Source organism: Rhea pennata, chromosome 1, assembly GCF_028389875.1.
Source record: "Rhea pennata isolate bPtePen1 chromosome 1, bPtePen1.pri, whole genome shotgun sequence".
Classification (NCBI taxonomy): domain Eukaryota; kingdom Metazoa; phylum Chordata; class Aves; order Rheiformes; family Rheidae; genus Rhea; species Rhea pennata.
The window spans coordinates 152,889,545-152,910,795 of NC_084663.1; the positions used below are offsets into that span (position 1 = coordinate 152,889,545).

Below are 21,251 nucleotides of genomic sequence, written 5' to 3' on the forward strand. Positions count from 1 at the left end.
TGGCTTTTCAGAAGACACCTTAAAGCTTGGAGACAGCTCTTCTGAGCAAAAGCTTATGTTACTGGCAGAGATCAAGACAATGTGTTTGTATTATTTTTCTTAATGCATAGTAGTTCTGTGACCTTGCAATTCTGCTTGACTGTGAGAAAGTGGCAGTACTACTTTGCTTTTTGCTTCTATTGTGTAATATGGGTTACAGCATGCTGTAAAGCATTTTACAAAACAAAGCGTGATTGTTCCCATGTCTGCTTTCAGTTATGTTTTAATTTCTAAACCTACACAAGCACAGGCTAGACTTTGAAAGGAAGGTATATAGGAAGTAATATAAAGTATTTAGAAAGTATAATTTTTGAATTACCCAAAGAGAAACAGGTGCTTACGTTAAGTGACTTCTGTTGCTAGAACATTGGGGTGACAAATTTCTCCTTCAATAGACTGTCTATATTAAAAGATCTGGTTAGAGTTGATGACCACAGTATATGTCTCCAAAATGTTTATAGTTGAGAATGGAGGCAAGTCATGGATGCAAGATACAATTTAATGTCTGCTTTTTATCATCAAAAAGAATGTTACCTGTGAGTTATGGTTCTCTTCTGTTACTGCTTCACTTTTTGGGGAAAAAAAATCTCTCTTGGAATGGGTAGCTCTGTTCCCCTCCCCCCCCACATACATTTTTATCTACCTTGTACGGGCAGACATACAGGTAACATGAAAGCAGACAAAACTGTATGAGTAAGTTTCCCAAATTACCACAGAAACATCAATTCCATCATGATAATTACACTCTTATTTGTTTCAGCTTTTTAATCTATATTCCCTTTTTACAGTTGTGAGGCAGAGAAGGGAAGCAGATGCTGCTTTGTTTTCAGAACTCTACAGAAAACTCAGTTCACAGGTATTGTAATAAATTTACCATCAGTAAAGCAGTTGAAAGCATGCATACACACCCTTTTGATGTGACAGATTTATTTTGGACAGTGCTAACTTTCAGATGTAAACTTGCTTATCATTTTAGCTTATGATAAATTTATAAGTGATACACTTTGAGCTGTTTGCTATTATTAAGAAATGAACTTGGGTTAAATTTGAAGACAGAATAAAAGAAGCCTATTTTCACATAAAATTGAAAATTTTCTGGTTGTCATTTATTTTATGGTAATGCATTCCAAGTATGTTGATGTGGGAATTAAACAGTCCTCTTAATTGATTTTTTTTTTTTTTTTTGATTGCAATCAGAGATTGGATAAGTGATCTGAGCCTTTCATGTTGAATGTCAAATGTTTGCCTTAACCTGGTGCCTACCTGGTAAGAAGGGGCTTAAAATGAAGAATGACACCTAAAATTAGGTGGGAGAGAATGATCAATAGTCAGATCAAGAAGTGGAGGATGGTTTGGCAACCAAAAGGTCTCAGGTGATGTAAGCAGAAAGCATCTCTTGATCAACAAAATGAGACTGAAATAGAATTACCCCAAGCATATTCAAGAACATAAGGAAGTGCTTAGGGAATTGCATGATGGGGAAAAGTTCTCATGCCCTTTCTAGGAAGACAATGTGCTGGGGTGCCTCTCCGAAGTGCCTTAATGCACAAAGCGCACGGAACAAACAGAAAGAGTCTATGTGCAGTTACAGAGCTACAATTTCATTGGGCTTGTAGTTGTGATGGCATAGCTCACACAAATGGAGTGCTATGATGGAGGCTACTGGCTCTTTGTTGGTACGACTGGCCTTCAGGAATCCAAGGCCCCTGAGACCTGAAATTGTGCTTATCCAATCGTCTGTATAGCCTGCTACGATGAGCTGACTGGAGCTGGTGGTGGAGGAGGGGAGAGCTGTGGATGTTGTTTACCTTGACTTTAGTAAGGCTTTTGACAACGTCTCCCGTAATATATCCTTGTAGACAAGCTGACTGAGTGTGGGCTGGATGAGTAGATGGTGAAGTGGGTTGAAGCTGGCTGAATGGCAGAGCTCTGAGGATTGTGATCAACGGCACAGCATTGAGCTGGCGACCGGTCGGCAGAGGTTGATGCTAGGGCTAGTACTGTTGCAACATCTTCGTTAGTGACATAGGTGATGAGAGAGAGTGCACCTACTGTAGCTTGATTTAAAAATTGTGAAGAAACTTGTATGAGTTTCTTTGACATACTCCACTATTTTATCTCCGTCATAAAGTGTATGTCTTCAAAGAACTCGGGTTCTATAGAACTGTGCGTTAATATATCTAGAAATTGTTGGGTTTCAGAGCCTCACCTTCCTGTATCTCTAGGTTTTCTGAAGATGTCTCTAGGACCAGGGTTCCTCCTGGCCTGGCATGACCTAGCCAATAGTGACAGCTGCTGCAGCATTTCCCTGGCTCTCCAGTTTGTGAGGCTGAGCATGTATCCCAACAGGCAGTTCATGCTACTACACACAATAGATGGATATGCATACATGACTGGCCCCACAGATCAGCACTGACACAGTCAGCACTTCTACAAACACAGTGTCAACAGCCTTGCCCAGTCCCCCTTTGGCTCATCAGGAAGAAGGTCTGTTAGTGGGAAATATATATATGTAGAATGTGGATCTCTCCAGCAGCTGGGCTTAGACAATCAATCCACCCAGTAGCTGGTCCCTGAATCCTTGATCTAACCTGTTGCTTGCACCTGGACCTATGAGCCCCCAAAGTGTACAGAGCCACTTCAGTTGCTGATACTGACCCCATCACACACGCGCACACACACAGGGACACTGTACTACCTGTCTAGTAGCTGGCCTTGAACGTGTAGACCATGCAGTAGCTGACCCTAAATCCTTGCTCTTTCCTGGTGCCTCATCCTCAAGCCACCCCTATATACTCACGGTCCTCTTAGAAGTTGACTGGGACTCCCCTGGTCCCTCTAGTGACCAGCTTCCCTGTGGTCTTGCCCTCAGAGCCATACACCTGCATCGATGGGTCTCCCAGTTGATACACCTCTCCCAGAGGAACTCTGTGGTCCTTCTAGCAGTTGGCTGGCACTCCCCTGGTTCCCCAGTAGACAAATGCCCCAATGGGGGGGACCTTAAAGGCATGCACACACAAATTGTTCTGTGTCTATGGAGATGAGTTTTTGCTGGGCTGATTGCCCTGCTGTAATGGACCTGGGAGTAAATGGAGTGGGAGTAATTGGAGTAGGATATTACTCAGATTCCCTCACTTGCCATTGTATCTCTGTACTATTTTGTGTTTGTGGAGATGAGCTTTTATCACAGAAATATATATGCTTGTCTAAAATAAAGTATGTTAATGTTTCCCAAACTCTTTAAAGTGTTCCCTTTGTACTTTGGGCTTTACTGTTCTTCTGCTGGTAAGCTTTCTGTTGAGACTTTGGGCTTTACTGTTCTTCTGCTGGTAAGCTTTCTGTTGAGATTTAAAGCTGAAAGCTTTAAGAGTCTGTGTATCTGTGTTTATCTGTAGCCTTTATCTGCTTAGTAGAGAATATGTTGCATATATACCTCAAATTTTGTGTTTACAATGTCTCTATGTCTTAAGCTGTGAAACATTTGGTCGCTCTTTTAAATAGAATCTACAAGTAATACCCTCCTTGATTCTTGAAGCCTCCCTAAAAATGACAGGAAGGGAGAAAATGGAGAAAAGACAGTTGTTTATCTACAATTCTATCATAAGTTTTCCTCCTTCATGTTTAGGATAGAGTTACATTTAAGCCCAAGATGTTTTAAATGAAGTAGGACAGGAATGTTGGTGAAAATTCAGTATTATATGAATTTCTTTGTTAACACCTTTTGAATTTTAAATTTAGTGTACTTATTTTTCTCAGATCAGGTGAGACTTTGTGACTTGAACATAATGGAGAAAGTTTATAAAATTACTGATGAAGAGGCTATACTGCATGTTCCCAGTTTATTCAGGAGTGTGGGTCTTATTTGTGTAGAAAATTGTAATTCATATGTTTAGATTTTTAGTAGGCTGGATAAACAAAAATGAGTAAGTTGTAATTTTTGATAATTTTTTTAATTCTGCTTTTTATCCCTTAAAAAGGGTGTTTTGAAAAACAAATGGTCAATACTCTACCTCCTGCTTAACCTCAGTGAAGATCCACGTAAGCAGTCTAGCAAGGTAGGTAAAAAAGGCTTATTATTTCTAATTGAGAAATAGTAAATGTATATTAATCATTTTAGATGTCATTAAAAATCACTATGCAGATTTAACCGGCATTTCTGGAAACCTTTTTTCTTCAAAGATCCTGAAAGCTGAGAGGAAGAAAACATCTGACTAAGATTTTGCAATTCTTTTTCTGAGTACTTTTTCTGTAATAAATGAAGGTAAAATTACAGGCTATCCAACCTCTGTGACTTAAGCTGTGCCTTTGCTAGATGAATTTTTTTTTTTTTGGGTAAAGTCTGCTAATATACTAATGAATTTGAAATGGAAGAGGAAGAGCAAAACTTTTACTTTGCTTGCAGCTCTGCTAACAAAGTATTTCTTTTACAAATATTCCTAATGACAATTCAGGAGGCAAAAATAAGCTATATTGCTGAAAGCACTCTTGCTGGCTGCAAAGGACTTGCTTTTTTTGTTGTTATAGTTGTATCAGCAATTTTTTCCTTACATAAACATGATTTTTTACATTCTTGAATATTTCATTGTGTTAACTAAGGACATGACTTAATGCAGCTCACTTTTTTTGTTTGTTTTTATTTTTTTTATTCCTCCTCTCACTTTTCCCTTCCTTCTCAGGTATCAAGTTATGCCACACTCTTTGCTCAGGCATTACCACGGGATGCTCACTCAACCCCTTATTACTATGCCAGGCCTCAAAGCCTTCCATTGAATTACCAAGACCGCAATGCTCAGTCTGCCCAGAGTTCTGGTAGTATGGGGAGCAGCGGGATCAGTAGCATCAGCCTGTATGCCTTGAATGGTCCAACACCAACTCCACAGTCACTTCTTCCAGGGTAAATTAAACCTTGTTACCTTACAAATAGGTTTGGAGAAGACCTGTTTAATAGTGCGTAGATGGCTAGAGACAATCTACTTGTTTTTTACTTGTATGCCATTGTGGGTCCCACTGTAGGTGAATAGAAACTGTTCCTTAGCTGAGCAGTTCTGAATTTCAGGTGCTGTTATGTTCCCATTTGGAGATATAAATAGCTGACCAAGCATAGCTAAGATTAAATTTAAAGATTTGATATCTACTAAATAGCTGATACTTGATGTATTCTTTTGGATTCTAATATCAACAAATCCTTCGCCAAACTTCTCAGTTTTCTGAAACCCTTCAAAATAACCTTTATCTTTCTTCTGTAAACACCTTGGATTTAGAATCTTCCTTAAGTGAAGCTTCTTTTACAGTGTTCCTTAGCCAGTGTCAAAATAGTAGACTTTTATCCTCGGTTTTCAAATGTATGACCTTTCTTTGATGGTCTGACTTGCTTTTAAGCACATTAATAGCAGGCTGATTGTTTTATCTAGAGGAATCTTGCATTTTGAGTGGGCAGATTTTGGCTGTTCTTGTCCACTCATAAATGAAATTCGGACTTAAGTATAGACGTGCTTATTCTTCCTAACAGTCAAGTCTATACCATCCAACATACCACTGAACAGCCCAATGAGTAAAGTGGCTTCTTCAGGGAAAGTAGTACTGAGCAAAGAATTGATATTGAAAGGTTGTGGCAGCTTGTGTCTTAAAACAGTGATCTAAAACATTAAACAAACTGAAAGGTACAGTCTTTGAACCTCAGGGTGGGTGTTTAAGGAGAAGTTTGTCTTCTTGCTTGCATGTGCGTGTACACACAGACAAGAAAGTGCTGGAGAATTTAAGGAGACAAAGTTTCTTTGAAGTTTTAATATTAGAGACAATAAACCCTTCACTTTGGGTTTTGCTGATCTACATGTGCAGCTGAAAAATTCAAATACTGAATAGTTCAGATTTTGCGATGATGAATACAGGTTGGCCCTTGTAGGCTATAAGATGACTGCTTTAATACTGACTTTGTTAAATAAGCTGAATACACACAGACAGTAATGTGTTCAAAGTCTGGATCTTTCCTGTACTTTGGGATATCGTGTTGGATAATCACTACAGCTCTACAGACCTTGGCAGAGGTAGACTACATGTAGTTTGTTCTACAGAGGGAAAATTAACATGTGCTCATAGTCAGTGAGAGAGGGTGATTCAACAGTGATTCTATAGTACCGATGTATTGGTTAATAGAAGTTGAGCTTGAAAACATGAACAGGATGTTATGAAGCTTGCAGAAATGAGGACCTCAGCAATCTTATTTGCATAGCTGTTAAAACCTTGAGCAAAAAAGTCTGGAAATATGGCCGTCATGCAAAAGCTATGAGGATATCAGTTTTCAAGAAACTTTGGTTCATGTCAAAAAGGCACACAAGAACATAATGAAATGGGGAAAAATCTTTAAGGTATGCAAAAATGAATGAAGTCCTTCATTGGTTATGAATTGACCAAATTTTTAGTACATTACTGAAAATCTTATTAGTTTCTTTCCTTTCATATTTGGAAAAGAGAAAGAAGCCATCTCTTCTTCTCTTAATTCTCCTTTCTCCCCCCTCCCCTTTTTTTTTCCTCCTAGGCAGTCCTGAAACACACACACAAAACCTCAATAGATATATTTTCAAAAGCTTTTACATTGTAATAAAAATTGAGAATGTGCATTTGAGCTGGTCTTTTAGAATTTATATTCTGGAAATTATTGGTGCTGACACAACTGGGTTTTACTGTTGTTTATATGCTTTACATTACAAATACTTGCTTGACTTTGACAGTACTAGGTTTGTGTGTTGTATCTAAGAAAAGCAATGGGGAGCTTTAAATTATGAATGATGGGGAATTCCTCACATTCAGATGAGGAGGTAATGGATGAGACTGGTAAGCAAAAGCTGTAAGGTGATGTAAACAAGAGAGACCTTGAAACCTATAAAATAAAGCCAAAGGTGGTACACCCTAAGTGTGCGCACACAAGTAGGGAAGAGCTGGTAGGGCAGCCATATGGTGGAAGCTTTTATACAGTTTCTGGGAAATCAGCAGAACTGTGCTGAAGTGCCTGTACTTAATGCACGCAGCAGGGAGAGCAGACAGGAGGCTTTAGAAGTCTGCAGTTAGAGCTATGCTTCCCCCTGGCTTGGAGACATAGTGGGATAGCTCACAAGTGGTGTGCTGCAATGGAGGCTACTGGCCCTTTAGAAGGGACAGACCAGGAGGAGTAGCTCTTTATGTGAGCGAGCAGCAGGAATGCATGGAGCTCCGTCTAGGGGTGAGGGAGGCGTTAGCTGAGAGTTAATAGGATTAGAGGGCAAACCAACATAGGTGATGCTGTGTTTGCTGAGTGTCTGCTACAGACTGGCTGACAAGAAAAAGTACAGGAGGCCTTCTTCAGACAGCTGGAAGAAGCCTCATGTTCACAGCCCCAGTCTTCCAGGGAGACTTGAATCACCCTGATAGGCACTGGAAGGACAGCACAGCAGGGCACAAGCAGTCCAGGAGGTTCCTGGATGCACTGATGACAGCTTCCCAACGCAAGTGATTGAGGAGTTGACAAGGAGAGGTGCTTTGCTGGACTTCGTGGTTACACACAAGAGTGGTGGGAAAGTTGGGGGCAGCCTTGGCTGCAGCGATCATGAGATGGTGGAGTTCAGGATCCTTCAAGGAGGGGAGAAAAGCAAAAAGTGGGGTTAAAACACCGGACTTTGGAAGAGCAGGCTTTTGTTTGTTCAGGGACCTGCATGGAAGAATCCCATGGGATACAGCCCTGGAGGGAAGAGGGGTCCAAGAGACACTGTCCAAGCAACAAGATCTTCTACAGGTACCTAAGCAGCAAGAGGAAGGCTAGGGGAAAACATGGATCTGCTGCTGAATGGGGCAGGGAACGTGTGATACAGGATATGGAAATGAAGAAAGCATCAAGTTATCTCTGCCACTTTGGTCTTTGGTACGACTGGCCTTCAGGAATCCAAGGCCCCTGAGACCTGAAATTGTGCTTATCCAATCGTCTGTATAGCCTGCTACGATGAGCTGACTGGAGCTGGTGGTGGATGAGAGGAGAGCCGTGGATGATGTTTACCTTGACTTTAGTAAGGCTTTTGACAGCATCTCCCGTAATATATCCTTGTAGACAAGCTGACTGAGTGTGGGCTGGATGAGTAGATGGTGAAGTGGGTTGAAGCTGGCTGAATGGCAGAGCTCTGAGGATTGTGATCAACGGCACAGCATTGAGCTGGCGACCGGTCGGCAGAGGTTGATGCTAGGGCTAGTACTGTTGTAACATGAAGGGATTGATTGCACGGACTCCTGATAGGTTCTGATCAGAAGACATTTATCCATATCAGAAGGCAAAATATATATATCGATACAGCAAGCACGAGTTGTGCATGAGACATACACAGCGCAGTGATTGGGTATACAGCGACAAGCACGTGCTCCAGCTACTAAAGCGATTGGTTATATCCCTTGATACAATTTTCTCACAAGCAGACACCACAGTTATCTGCTTGGCTCATATTCTGCATTCTTGTTCTGTTTTTCTCACAGCACACCTGCTTCAAGTCTCAGTTGAAGGACGGGTCGCCTAGCTCAGTGTCTAACAAACCCCACAGTAACATCTTCGTTAGTGACATGGGTGATGGGAGAGAGCGCACCCTCACTTTGCAGACAATACAAGATCGAGAGGACCGTTTAATAGAGTGGATGGTATGCTGCTGTTCAAAGGGACCTTGATAGGCTGGAGAAATGGAGCAGCAGTAGTCTCATGAAGTCTGACCAGGAGAAATACCATGTCCTGCATCTGGAGAGGAGCAACCCCTTGCATCAGTACAGCCAGACTGTCTGGAAAGCTGCTTTTCTGAAAGTGTGCTGAGGGTCCTTTTGGACAACAGGTTAAAGATGAGCCAGCATCTTCAAGCCTTCTTTATTGGGAGAATGTTGTTATACTGGCACAGGTTGCCCAGAGAGGTTTAGGAGTTTCCGTCCTTGGAGACGTTCAAAATCTGATTGGACATGGTCCTGGGCAGCCTGCTCTAGCTGTCCCTGCTCAAGTAGGGGATTGGACAAAATGACCTTCACAGGTTCCATCCATTCTAAGCCATTCTGTGATCCTGAAATAGTGAAGGAAGGTGTATCCACTTGGTCCTTGTGTCTATCTCTGTTTAAATACAAGCAGAACCTGTGCTGTTCCTGATAGATTCTTGGTCTGATCTGATCACATTGTTCTTTTTTGTAGTGGTCTCTCTGCTCCCTTCTTAGTAGTGTAGTCTATGAGCTGGGCAATTCAAATTCATCAGATCTTTCTGTGAGGATCGTTCTTTCAAAAGTTCTTTTCATAGGTGTCACCCCCAAAAGCCCAAAAGGCTTTTTTGTTGTATGTTCTTCTTGAAGTAGAACAGCAGAAATTTGGCCTTGTAATCATGAGGTACGATAGCTAATGTTCAGTGCTGGTGAGTTACAAATGCTAAGCACAGTGGAAGAGTTGCTTCAGGCCTTGCAGGCTGTGCTCCTGTTCATTGCTTAAAATCATACAAGTCTGATGCCTGGCCATATCATGTTTTATGGAGAAAAGGGGGAGGGAGAACTCATTCTTCGACTGTAGTTGTGTGTGATAATTTGTGTTACAACCTTATACCATCTCTCCCTGCACCTGTATTTTCACGTTTTTGTGAAATTCATTAAGTTTTTATAAGTATGTGATTGTTTCCAGATGTTTACATTTCATTAATGGGGGGAACACAGTCAGCTACAAAAATGAAAAGACCTTGCAAATCTCTGCAGTTCTATTTTCATTATCATAATACATAAATAAACAGAAAGCTAACTTCTAAACTTGTTTGCTCTGAAAACTTTTTGTGAGAAGAACTGACAAGCTTGAGAGGAAGGGAAATCAAAACTTCTTATCTAGATACTCCGTTCCTCTTCACATCTTCAGACACTTGATGCAAACTATTCTCCATAATGGAGTAATAAGAAAGTGAACTTTCTCCTCTTTTTCTGCTTACCTTTAATTCTGTTTTGCTACAGATTCAAGTAGTAACTAACCTTAAATATTTGTTGGGGTTTTTTTATATATAATTTCAGATAGGAGCAATTGACTTCACTTTTAGTCTTTCTGAGTATATCTGCACAGTTCAATATGAACAAAATACCTCTTTATCTGATATGTGATTTCATATGTCCAAGTTCTTTAGTCTTTTCTAGAGTTTTATCCATGAAGGTGTTGGCTTGTATGAGCCAATACCTTGCGTGTATATTCTGCACCATAAAAAAAAAAAATCCTTTAAAAAGTCAAACCTGAGCTTAGGGAACTTCTTGTAATTTGCATATGCAATACTAGGTGGTGGGTCTAGAGAGAGAAAATTAAATTTTGTTTTTTTTTTTTTTTTTCTTTTGCCCTTTTAGACAATCCTATCAAGCTCCAAGCGTTGGAGATTGCCTCCGTCAGCAGTTGGGGTCACGTCTTGCATGGACTCTAACTGCAAACCAGCCTTCCTTACAAAGCACTACCTCCAAAGGCCTTCCCAATGCTCTCTCCCGCAGTGTGTCAAGGTCAAGGCGAGAAGGGGATACCAGTGGTAAGCAAAGATGCATATGTTAGACATGACTTCCTACATATAAATACGTTTTATTGTCTACATCTACTATTATTTTGTAAATGTTTTTGAATGCTTTATATTTTGAATATAGTTTTTGAAATAGTTTTATAGTGTGTTGAGATTTTTGAGGAGTGTTTTGCTATAGAATAGGAAGGAAATATATATATGTGTAGAAATAAATATTTAAGGTAGTCATGTTTGATTTAGTTACAATCTCTTTGATTGTTAATTTCTTTTTTGCAATGATTAGTTTGATGTGTATTCTGTTTCTTAAAGAACTGAATCTATCACTATGTATGTCAGAATCAAGTGATTGTGGTTTATGAGTAATCCTCACTCCTAGCTAAACATAGAAGATATTCTGTAAACCCTAGTTAACAGTTTGGTCAGAGGAAAGTGAATTTACTCTGATGCTTGCATCGAACCTGCATGGGTGATTAACTCAGGAAAGATACAAATTGCAGAACTCTTTGCAATGTTGGTTAAAATATATGGTGCCCTCTCTCGCACAGGTGATCTACTCAGAGACAATCCCAGGTATCAGTAGAGCTAGGCATGGGACATTATTCTTGGCTTTCTTGTCAGTTTGTTGGTGAGAGAAAATATTTCTTTAGGGGTTATACATGTATGTTTTAGTTTTTTTCACTAGGCTTCTACATAGCTTCTTTAAGTTGTAATCAAACTTAATTGTCCCAGCAAATCTAAATACTTTTCTTTTTCTTTCTAGGCTCTGTTGAAATAACTGAAGCAAACCTTGTAAGAGATGTTTTATACGTCTTCCAGGGAATAGATGGCAAAAACATCAAAATGTGCAATTCTGAAAACTGCTATAAAGTAGAGGGAAAGGTACTGTATAGTGACTTGTATTTCATTTGTAAATGGAGCTGAAATAGAGAGGTATGTAGGGTTTGAAATAGGGAGGTATGTAGCCACAAAAAAGTTAAATGTATTAATACAATTCTTTACTTGCCTTTTTTTTAAATACCGCAAAAGTAATTTCAACTATTCAGAAGTTATTTGTTTTCAGCAATTTTGTTTTCCCAGTCAAACCCATTTTTTGTGTTGCGTCTTAAGAGAGATGGTGGAAAGTGGCCATCAGGCAGGCAAATGCAGGAGTAATGTGGAATAAAATGGGCATTGTTTTTTAGGAGGAGGAAATACAGATAGATGAGGTTAGTGTACTTTTGCCTACTCTCTAACCTCTGGAGACAAAGATGTGGAATTCTAATATTTTGTATCATGACTGAAGAGAGGATCAGGATTTGAAAAAGTATGAGAGTGAAATGCCAGCAGCAACAGACTCATAAATTCCACACTTTACACACACATACATTCTACATATACACACAAACACACATGCACACACACAAATGCTCACACACACACTGAGTCTATCCTTACTCAAGGAAAGGATAACTTAAAGTTCAGAAATGAAGACGTTAAGAATATAGTAAAATGAGGACCACAGAAGTAGTTCTGGTTGCTTTATCTAGCATTACCTTAACTGCCGTGAGCAAGATTTGGGTACATAGCAAGGACTGAATATCTGTATTCCAGAGCAACATATTAGTTTAAAATGAATTGGGTAATTTGGGTCCCAGAAACAAACTGCAGCACTTCACAGGTTGTCTAGCAGTGGTACCCAGGCTGACTTGTTCTAGCTACCAAGGTAGAGTTCTAACTGTTAAGCTAGCATAAAGTCTCTTAAGTTATGGCTTGATTTGTGATTTCTTGTTATCATTCCCCTTCCCTCTGTAGCGTATGAGAATGAATGTGAGGCAGATACAGGCTTTTGACTATGTTGTTATTATTGGTGATTCTACATGGATTAAATTTAACAGACTGAGATGTGGAATTAAGTTGTCTGAAGACTAGGAGTGTCTGGTTCTGGGCTCTGCAGTAGAAGAGAGACAAAGCTACTGGATCAAGTCCAGTGAAGGGCTACTAACATGATTAAGGGACTGGAGCATCTCTCATATGAGAAAAGGCTGCAAGAACTGGAACTGTTTAGCTTGGAGAAGAGAAAATTGTGGAGGGATCTTATCAATGCATATAAACAGTTGAAAGGAGGGTGCAAGAAAAGTAGGGCCATACTCTTCTCAGTGGTACTCAGTGATAGGATGAGAGGCAATGGGCACAAACTGAAACACAGGAAGTTCTCTCTGAATCTAAGAAAAATCTTTTCTACTGTGAGGGTGACAGAGCACTGGAACAGGTTGTCCAGAGAGGTTTTAGAATCTCCATTCTTGGAGATGTTCAAAATCTGTCTGGACACAGTCCCCCACAGCCTGCTCTAGGTGACCCTGCTTGAGCAGGGGGGTTGGAGGTGATGATTTCTAAAGGTCACTTCCCACCTCAACCATTCTGTGATTCTATGAATGGAAACTTATATTCTGTTAGATGCTAGCTGCTTGATGTTATGGACTTGATTACAACATATAAGTAATCAGATGAGATTATACAGATAACCCTGGAAAAGGCTGGTAATAGAGCTGAAGAGAGCCCTATCAACTTCTGTTGTCAATAACAAATCCAGTTGATACGGATATGAAGGAAAGTGCTGAGCAGAAGATAGAGGAACAAGGAAGAAACCTGAGAGAGAGAAGATTTGAGTTTTAAGGTGGTGAAGAGATTGAGTGAGCTGGGTAAGCCCCCAAAAAGGCCCTACTTGCTTCAGCATCCTCTCCATATTCAGTGTTTAGAGAATACTGCCTCGCAATTCAGTTTCAGCTCACTAACTGCTTTTCATGTGCTTGTTCAAATGTACTCAGCCCTGGAGAGGCCTCAGCTGGAGTACTGTGTCCAGGTCTGGGCTCCCCAGTACAAGAGAGACGTGGAGCTACTGCAGAGAGTCCAGCGTAGGGCTACGAAGATGATCAGAGGGCTGGAGCACCTGCCCTGTGAGGAACGGCTGCGAGAGCTGGGCCTCTTCAGCCTAGGGAAGAGAAGACTGAGGGGGGATCTTATCAACGTGTACAAGTACCTGAAGGGAGGGTGTCAAGGGGACGGGGACAAACTCTTTTCAGTTGTCCCGTGTGACAGGACAAGAGGCAATGGGCAGAAATTGAAGCACAGGCAGTTCTGCCTGACCGTGAGGGGGAATTTCTTCCCTGTGAGAGTGACAGAGCACTGGGACAGGTTGCCCAGAGAGATTGTGGAGTCTCCTTCTCTGGAGATGTTCAAGGCCTGCCTGGATGCAACCCTGTCTAACATGCTGTAGGTGACCCTGCTGAGTAGGGAGGTAGGACTAGATGATCTCCAGAGGTCTCTTCCAACCTTACTGATTCTATGATGCTATGAAAAGACAGTGCTCCTGATGTTCACTTGAATTAAGACTATTTTATACCATGGCAATATGACATAGTGCTTGAGCTGTTTTGGGGTCGTTGCATGTACAAGAGCACAGTAGACTTAGTGTCTTAATGAGAACTGAACTAACTGCCATTTTTTTAATAGTAATACCAAAAAGTGAAATGCATAGTTTTTTCCTCCGTAATTTTGTTGTTAATAAACACAGTTCTTAAAAATTCTTCTTCTGCACTTGCAGATATGCAAGTTTAGTAATTCTTCAATACCTGCACTCTCTTAATTACTTTCTGTCTATAAATTAGATTAAATATGGCAGAGGAACAGTAGTTTAATAGATCTTCTAGCAAAATGTGGAGAAAGTGTAATTAGTACCAGTAAAATTAGCACTATGAGTTTCATTGTTTTTCTGCATAAAGTTTCATATCAGATGGTTTAGTTTGAGCTGAAAAACTGTTTTGCTTTGCATTCCTAATTGTATTAAGTTAGGAGGAACTGGGTCTTTCAAAATTGTGGTCAATAATGCTTTTTACTGAGACTTGATGTCTATAATTGTTTTTAAGTCAGTTGTTTTGCATCCTTTTTACTTACTGGCATGTCTGTTGACCTACTGCACCCACTGAAGCTGAAGTTATTTGGCAAACTAACCCTGCAACTGGAAGTGTTTCTGATGAACAAGGTGGACTAAGATTCTACTCCAATTGCATAACAGCACTAGGCAAAAAAGTAATTGAAGATATAGTTTACCTCTGCTAAATAAAAGCTTGTAAAATGTGTGACTGTATACACAGTCCTTTTCAGAAAGTAGTATAGCTCTCAAGCTATTTACTCTTGCCAGAATATTCTTTAATATCTGCCTTAGTATTAGGCCAGTTGGTGATATTCAGCACTGTAAAAACTAACAGCTTCTGATTTGGGCTACAAATGTAATTACATTAAGCCTGTTTTGTTTGTTCCTGTTTGATTCCAGAGGATGTGCGCTTAATGCTTGCCACGCACTCTTAATTTTAGAATTCAAAGTAACTTTTGTCATCTGTTTGGTTAAATCTGTGGGCAAATTTCTAGCTGTGTATGATCATACTTGTTTGGGCTAGAATTTAACCTAAAGAAATTGTTTGGCACTTACAGCTGAACTTACAGCTGAACTTACAGCTATTGCTAAATAAGAGGGTCAGGGATGGAACTCTAGTCTTACAACGAGGAGGTGTTGACTGGTTGAAGTCCACACTGCCATGACTAGCCCACTCTATAGCTTATCTTTTTGCTCAGGGAATATGTCTGTACTGCCAACTAAGAAGCTTAAAGAGCGAGCTTGATCTTTAGTTCTTAGGCGATCTGTCTGGCTTCATCATTAGCTTACTTTCTTACTTAGGTTTGGACAGTTCTAGCTGGCTGTCCAAGACAAAATTGTCTGCAGAGATGGGCTAGGCCTAAGCACTGTGGGCAAAAGTCACACTCTGACTCTTGGCCTAATGGATCAGTCATGCTCTTTGCTTTTGTTTGCCAAATAAAATTTTTAAAAGCTGGTTGAGTGTGTACCTGGCTAATGCAATGAAACTGGGAAGAAGCACATCTCGAGCAGGAGCAGTGTCTTGTGGGCTGATAATTTAGAGAAGAAATGTGCTGATTCAGATGAAGATAGAAATAGTTGGAAAGTGTGTGGGGGCTGAGACAGGCTTGTAGAAAAAGTGAGATGTCTATTACAAATAAATTAGAAAAAAAACCAAAGTAGCTCAGAAGTGCCTGTGATTGAATAGCATTAAAGAGCTATTACTTGTAGATCTGATGTGAACTTGGAATTTGATCTGGATTCTCTAGGTTTTGATTCCTGATAACTAGCATGGCATGATGTCATTTTTCTTCTATTAAAAGTTTGTTTCATGTGTATTAAGTAGTAACTCGTTATTTTTCTAGGTTTCTTCATTATTTTCAATCATGGTCATCTCATGTAGTGATCTGAAGTTTTCAATCTTTTTATTATCAAGCTAAGATGAAGTGTGATTCTACATCATAAAACTTCTTCAGATTTCTTCTCCTTTTCTAAATACCTTTTTGTTACTGACAGGATTCCCTAATGTAGAAAGAATGAGTGAATACTGATACATCAAGATTTCCAAAAGGAAAAATAGGAGAGTTGCCAGTAATTTATTTGTTGCTGCAGTCTTTCCAAGACTGACTTTATCTTTGCCTTATTAGCAGCATAATGCTGATTACATGTTTGTATTCTTTTTTGGCAGCATCTTTGCTGTAGAATGTAAAATGACTGTGTTCCCTGAACTGGCTTGTTTTATGAGAAGCAAAGGCTTAGTGGAGAAACAAGGATTGGCATTTGACTCAGACTTATGAATTGTTGTTTCTGTTAACTTTGTAGGTGAGCTTGTCTAAATCTCTCAGAGATACTACAAGTAGACTTGCAGAGTTGGGATGGCTACATAATAAAATAAGAAAATACACAGACCAGAGGAGTTTGGATCGTGCTTTTGGACTTGTGGGTCAGGTAAGTTGGCTTAAAAAATTGATTTTGCTACAATATTTGGTCTTGTTCCCCGTTAGGAACTACCAAGGAAAATGCAGCACTGGAATGATGGGTAGACTTGGAGAATTCATAGCTTGGATCATTTAACTTCTGATTTACTCCTTTTATGGACTGTAGCTGTTGGTATGAGTCAAAGTCTGAAGGCAAAAGAAAGACATTTATTTTTGTCAGTCCTAAGAAGAAGTTGTCCCCTATGATCCATAGCTGGAAATGTCTCCTCCATAGATTCCATTTTTTTTGAAGCACTTATGCATGTTTATGAACAAAAACATTGCTTAAATGAAATGGTGGCATCTCTGAGGTAATCAATCACCACTTTAGCTGTTAGCATGAATTGTGCAGGAGACATTCCTGACTTGTCATCTGATGTTGATGTTCATATGTTAATACTGCACTAACTTGCATGAAATGCAAATACTCAGTTATCTGCTGCCCTTTTTTTTGAATACAACATCAAAAGAATGTCAATTTTTGTTTTTATAGGTTCCATCATCACGATTTGTAGTCTACAGTAACTTCACAGCTGCTGTAATACCTAAAACCACATTTACTGCTAAGGCATTCTTGTTTCCTCTCACTTGCTCCCTCTGTAAAACTGGATATTAATCCCTTCTGAGTCGACAGAAATGTTGTCCTTGCCTCTAGCCATAACATCCTACCTAATCTGCAAAGAAATTGAAGTGCTTCTCCCTTCAATCTATTTTTTCTTAAGAGGTCAGTAGAGACACTGCAGTGCTTTCAACTTTTCTAATGTTTTATTCTGTTCCCTTCTTTCTCTTATTCTAAGTAACCTTTTTAGTGACATATAAAATTAGTTTTCTAGTGATCTAATACTGAATTCCATGTTTTATATAGTAGTGTCACTGTATATGTATTTTCTTCAGACTTTCACCCTCATATTTGGGTGAAGTTTCTTATTCTTTATCTAGTAGCTTCATGCTTATGCTTATTTTTACTATTTTTGGCTTTAATCTTCGAGTTTACAGCAAGGAGGAGAAGTTTAATTCTTCAGTGGATTTTAAGTGTGCAGTAACTTAGCTATTTGCAGGAAATTAGCTGAATCTGCATAGCTGTAATTCTGTTAATTTCCCTTAAGACAAACCCTATTTTATTTCTAGGGCATAAATGTGCAAATAAAAACATATATTCTACTCCTGTTTTCAGTATTTGGGCAAAAAAGTATGCACTATTGCTTTTCAGTGCTTTTATAGCTGACAATTTCAGGTCAATTTACTGCAAATTTATCATTAAGAATTTAGCACAAGAACATGTTGTGCATTCTAAAGTTTTTGCTTACTGTTTTCAAAGAATACTATTCCTGCTTGTGTATACTGCAGGTACGATATTAAGTCTGTCACCCCTCTTAAGTGGTGCTGCTGACTGTTTTTTTTTATCAGGCAAAGTGTCAGGTATTGACAGCTGTTAGGAGTAGAGATATATCCGTATACTGCACTTCAATGTTATAGTGTTCCACCTTCACTGCTTAGTGTTTAAGCTTTACTCTGTCCTCAGAAAGTAAAGAGTAATCAGCAATGAAATAAAACTTGCCTTGACAGTTTCCTGATAAAAAGAAAAAAAAAATCCAGTTGAGGTAGTGGACATCTTACATTTTTTTTTCTCTTGAACAAGCATTCTGTTTCCTTTCTAAATTCTCTCTTACTGCAGACCAAATCAGAATTCTAGGATAATGTCCAGTTTTCCATTACAGATTTTTGTTTCCCAGACGTTGTCTGTGATGAAGGAATTGGCACTGAGTGCAAATTTTAGTTTCTGAAGTTTTTTGGAGAAGTTGATGGCCAGTTAGATCCTGGATACTTCAGACTGCTGAAGTCAGTGATATCTTTTTCACATTTCATGTACATGTATAATGCCTTTGAATATTTTGGATCTCATCTTCCCTTGACAAGCACTACTTTAGTAGACTCAAAACTACTGAAGAAGCAAGTGAGAAGAAATGAAAACTGGGGTTACAATGATGGGATTTCTTTTTGCCCTTCAGTATCCTCTGGAATGGAATAAATATCATACGTTTGTATTTCTCTTTCTTATGCACAAAGTCAAATTGAGGAAAGGAGCACTTCTATTTCCTTTAAAAGGAAATAATGGCAAGATAAATGACTTTTTTTTTTCCTGACTTAGGCAGAAAATCACTCTTGAAGGTAGAACCCTTAACAGGAAAAGGGATTTTTTTTTTCTTCTAGTGTTTATAGTCATGATTTTTCCCTTGTACGTGCCATAATTAATAAATATTTTACTTTAAGCTCTCAAGTGTTCTTTTTATGAACTTTTTAAATTTCCAAATTACTTTGACTGTGGTGGCTTTGAAAGTAGTTGAGGGAAAGAGCATTGGGGAAATTATTTACAAAATGCGTGAGAATTAGCTCTAGGTACTCTTGATGTTTTAAGTTTCAGTGAACACGTCTGTTCTGCTTGTAGTTGATTAGAATAGAAATGCTGACAGTTGATTAAGAAATTGGTTCTGAAGCAGAATTTGTGTATACCCAGAAGCACCCTTTAAAAAAAAAAAGGTGTTTATGAGCTATCAGTCTGAGATTTTCAACTTAGTCCAAAATTAATGTGCAATAATTTTCCTTTTTGAGAAAATGTCTTGCAGGGTTTTTTTCTTAGTCTTTATGCGAGATTTAAAAAAAAAAAAAAAAAAAAAAAAAAAAAAAAAAAAAAAAAACCAACTCCCCAAACCATAGGAAGTTATCTGTTACTAAACAAATATTCTTTCAAGAATTATTTTTTAAAATCATTCTTTTTTTCTAACCCAAAATAATTGAACTCAGAATTGTTTTCTAAAGAAAAATCTTGTCTTTAGTTCAGACCTGTTGAATTCTGCACATCTTATAATTTTCTTAGGTTGTATCTTCCATGTCTAGTGAAACATTGTGCATGACTATCAAGTGCTAAAAGAACAAGAGTTTAAATAACTTGATTAAAGCAGCACTTACAGAGGGAGTATTCTTTCACAAGCAATGTGTATTCTTGATCACATTGTGCAGTATATATAGTAAATACTGTGATAGTTGCCTAACTTTTGTGTTCTGTTATTAGAGACCCTTATGAAACTGAAACTGTCTTTTACATAGTTATTAAATATAATACTTCTGGGGTTATATTTTGATTTAAACTTTCCTATGGTAATTTTTACTGTCTTAATTGAGATACTGTATTTTTGGAGAGTTGCACTTATCATGGTTTAATCTGTTGATAGAATCAAGACAGCAGCAACAGAAAGTCACTTGTCAATGTGTGTGTATTCTTGGAAAAGGACTGCATTATCTCTTCAGAAAGCACTTACATGTACGTCCCTATTACACTGGCCAAATTTTTAAGATTTGGCTTTTGTGGTGAAACTTGTAGGTTGATTCCTTTTAGGTAATTTTTAACTGCCTTCACAGTATGATGATTTGATGACAGCTGTTCTGGATTAAAACAGAAATTATTTTCCTGATATATTTTTTTCCTCTTACAGAGTTTTTGTGCAGCCTTACATCAGGAACTGAAAGAATACTATCGACTTCTCTCTGTTTTACACTCTCAGGTAAGTAAGGCAGTTCATATTTAACTTTATTGTTCAGATCATATAAAGTAAAACAACTCCAGAAGGTGTCCCTTTAGAAAGGGAAGGATGTGCAACAGTTTCTACTGATCGTATATAGGACTTACTTTTTGGATGTATGTAGCAATGAATACTTATATCCAAATATATATGTATGGAGTATGAGTATTTTCCTCTTAAAAATCCACCTTACAGTTTGATGTGTTATGTAAGTAAGGAATGGCATCCTTGTTTCTAAGCCTCTGTCCTTTCTTGCCTCCTTTGTAGCAGTTTCATCTAGTGTGATATCTTTGCTATCATTCAAATCCCAAATATTAGCATGCCACATCTTTCTAAAAGGAGATTTTTTCTTCCATTATTTCAAGCAATACATGGTTCAGCAACTAGGACAGCTTCACTTTTTTATTCTGTCTAGTGCAGTTTTCCTTGCCCCTTACACTGTATTGAGAGACTAAGATATTTCAATATTGTATTATTCTTATACAAGAATATCTTTATATGCTTTGATAATATCCCCCCCCAAAGCCTTTTCTTCTCAAGGCTGAGCTGTCCCAGCTCTCTCAGCCTCTCCTTGTATGTCAGATGTTGCAACCCCTTCATCATCTCTGCAGTCCTTTGCTGGACTCCCTCCAGTGTGTCCTTACATCTGTTGTACTGGGGAGCTCTCAGGGAGGTGGCTGTTGGCAAGGAACTGCATGAAGCTGAGTATGTGAGCAAACAGGTGTTGGGAAGCTCCAGTGCGGGAAGTATGAGGGCATTTTGTCTGGAGGAAAGTTTGTCTGGTGCATGTCTCCCTGATGCTGAACTTTGCCCGGTTCAGGAGTGATTTTTGGCGTCTTCTCAGGCAGTTGTTTGCACTGTTGGATTCAGCATGCAGTGGCCTGAACAAGGTAGCAGGTGTCAGTCAGCATGGCACTGCAGGAGGCCTTGGTTTGTTCCCAGCTGGAGTGCTGGGTGCAGTCCAGGTGTCTGCCTTGCAGGAAGTGTATTGAGGTGGTAGAGACTAAGCAGGGAGAAGGACAGCTAAAATCATTAAGAGTATGGGACAGCTGCCATACGGGGAAAGGGGAGACAGACTGAGTCTTGAGGATGAAGAGGAAAAGGCTCGGGGAAGAGTGACTTTGATTTCTAATATTATGAAGGATAAACTGAATACAAAATTGTGCGGTTTGGTCAGTGTTACTTAGTTAAATGAGAAGGAGAGAAGAGTGGCCAACTTTTCAGATTTATTTCTTCAAGATATCATGGCCATCAACAGATT

General features: G+C 39.0%; 1 protein-coding gene across 2 annotated transcripts in view; it reads left to right on the forward strand.

Moving 5' to 3' along the window:
- TUBGCP3 (tubulin gamma complex component 3) overlaps positions 1 to 21,251 on the forward strand; it is a 58,762-nt gene that overhangs the window by 12,671 nt on the left and 24,840 nt on the right. For both annotated transcript variants that reach the window (XM_062575495.1, XM_062575505.1), the window contains exons 3-9: positions 828 to 895; positions 4,017 to 4,094; positions 4,716 to 4,933; positions 10,387 to 10,559; positions 11,308 to 11,426; positions 16,258 to 16,383; positions 19,904 to 19,972. In XM_062575495.1, coding sequence (XP_062431479.1) covers positions 828 to 895; positions 4,017 to 4,094; positions 4,716 to 4,933; positions 10,387 to 10,559; positions 11,308 to 11,426; positions 16,258 to 16,383; positions 19,904 to 19,972 — 851 coding nt within the window. The remainder of the gene's footprint in view (positions 1 to 827; positions 896 to 4,016; positions 4,095 to 4,715; positions 4,934 to 10,386; positions 10,560 to 11,307; positions 11,427 to 16,257; positions 16,384 to 19,903; positions 19,973 to 21,251) is intronic.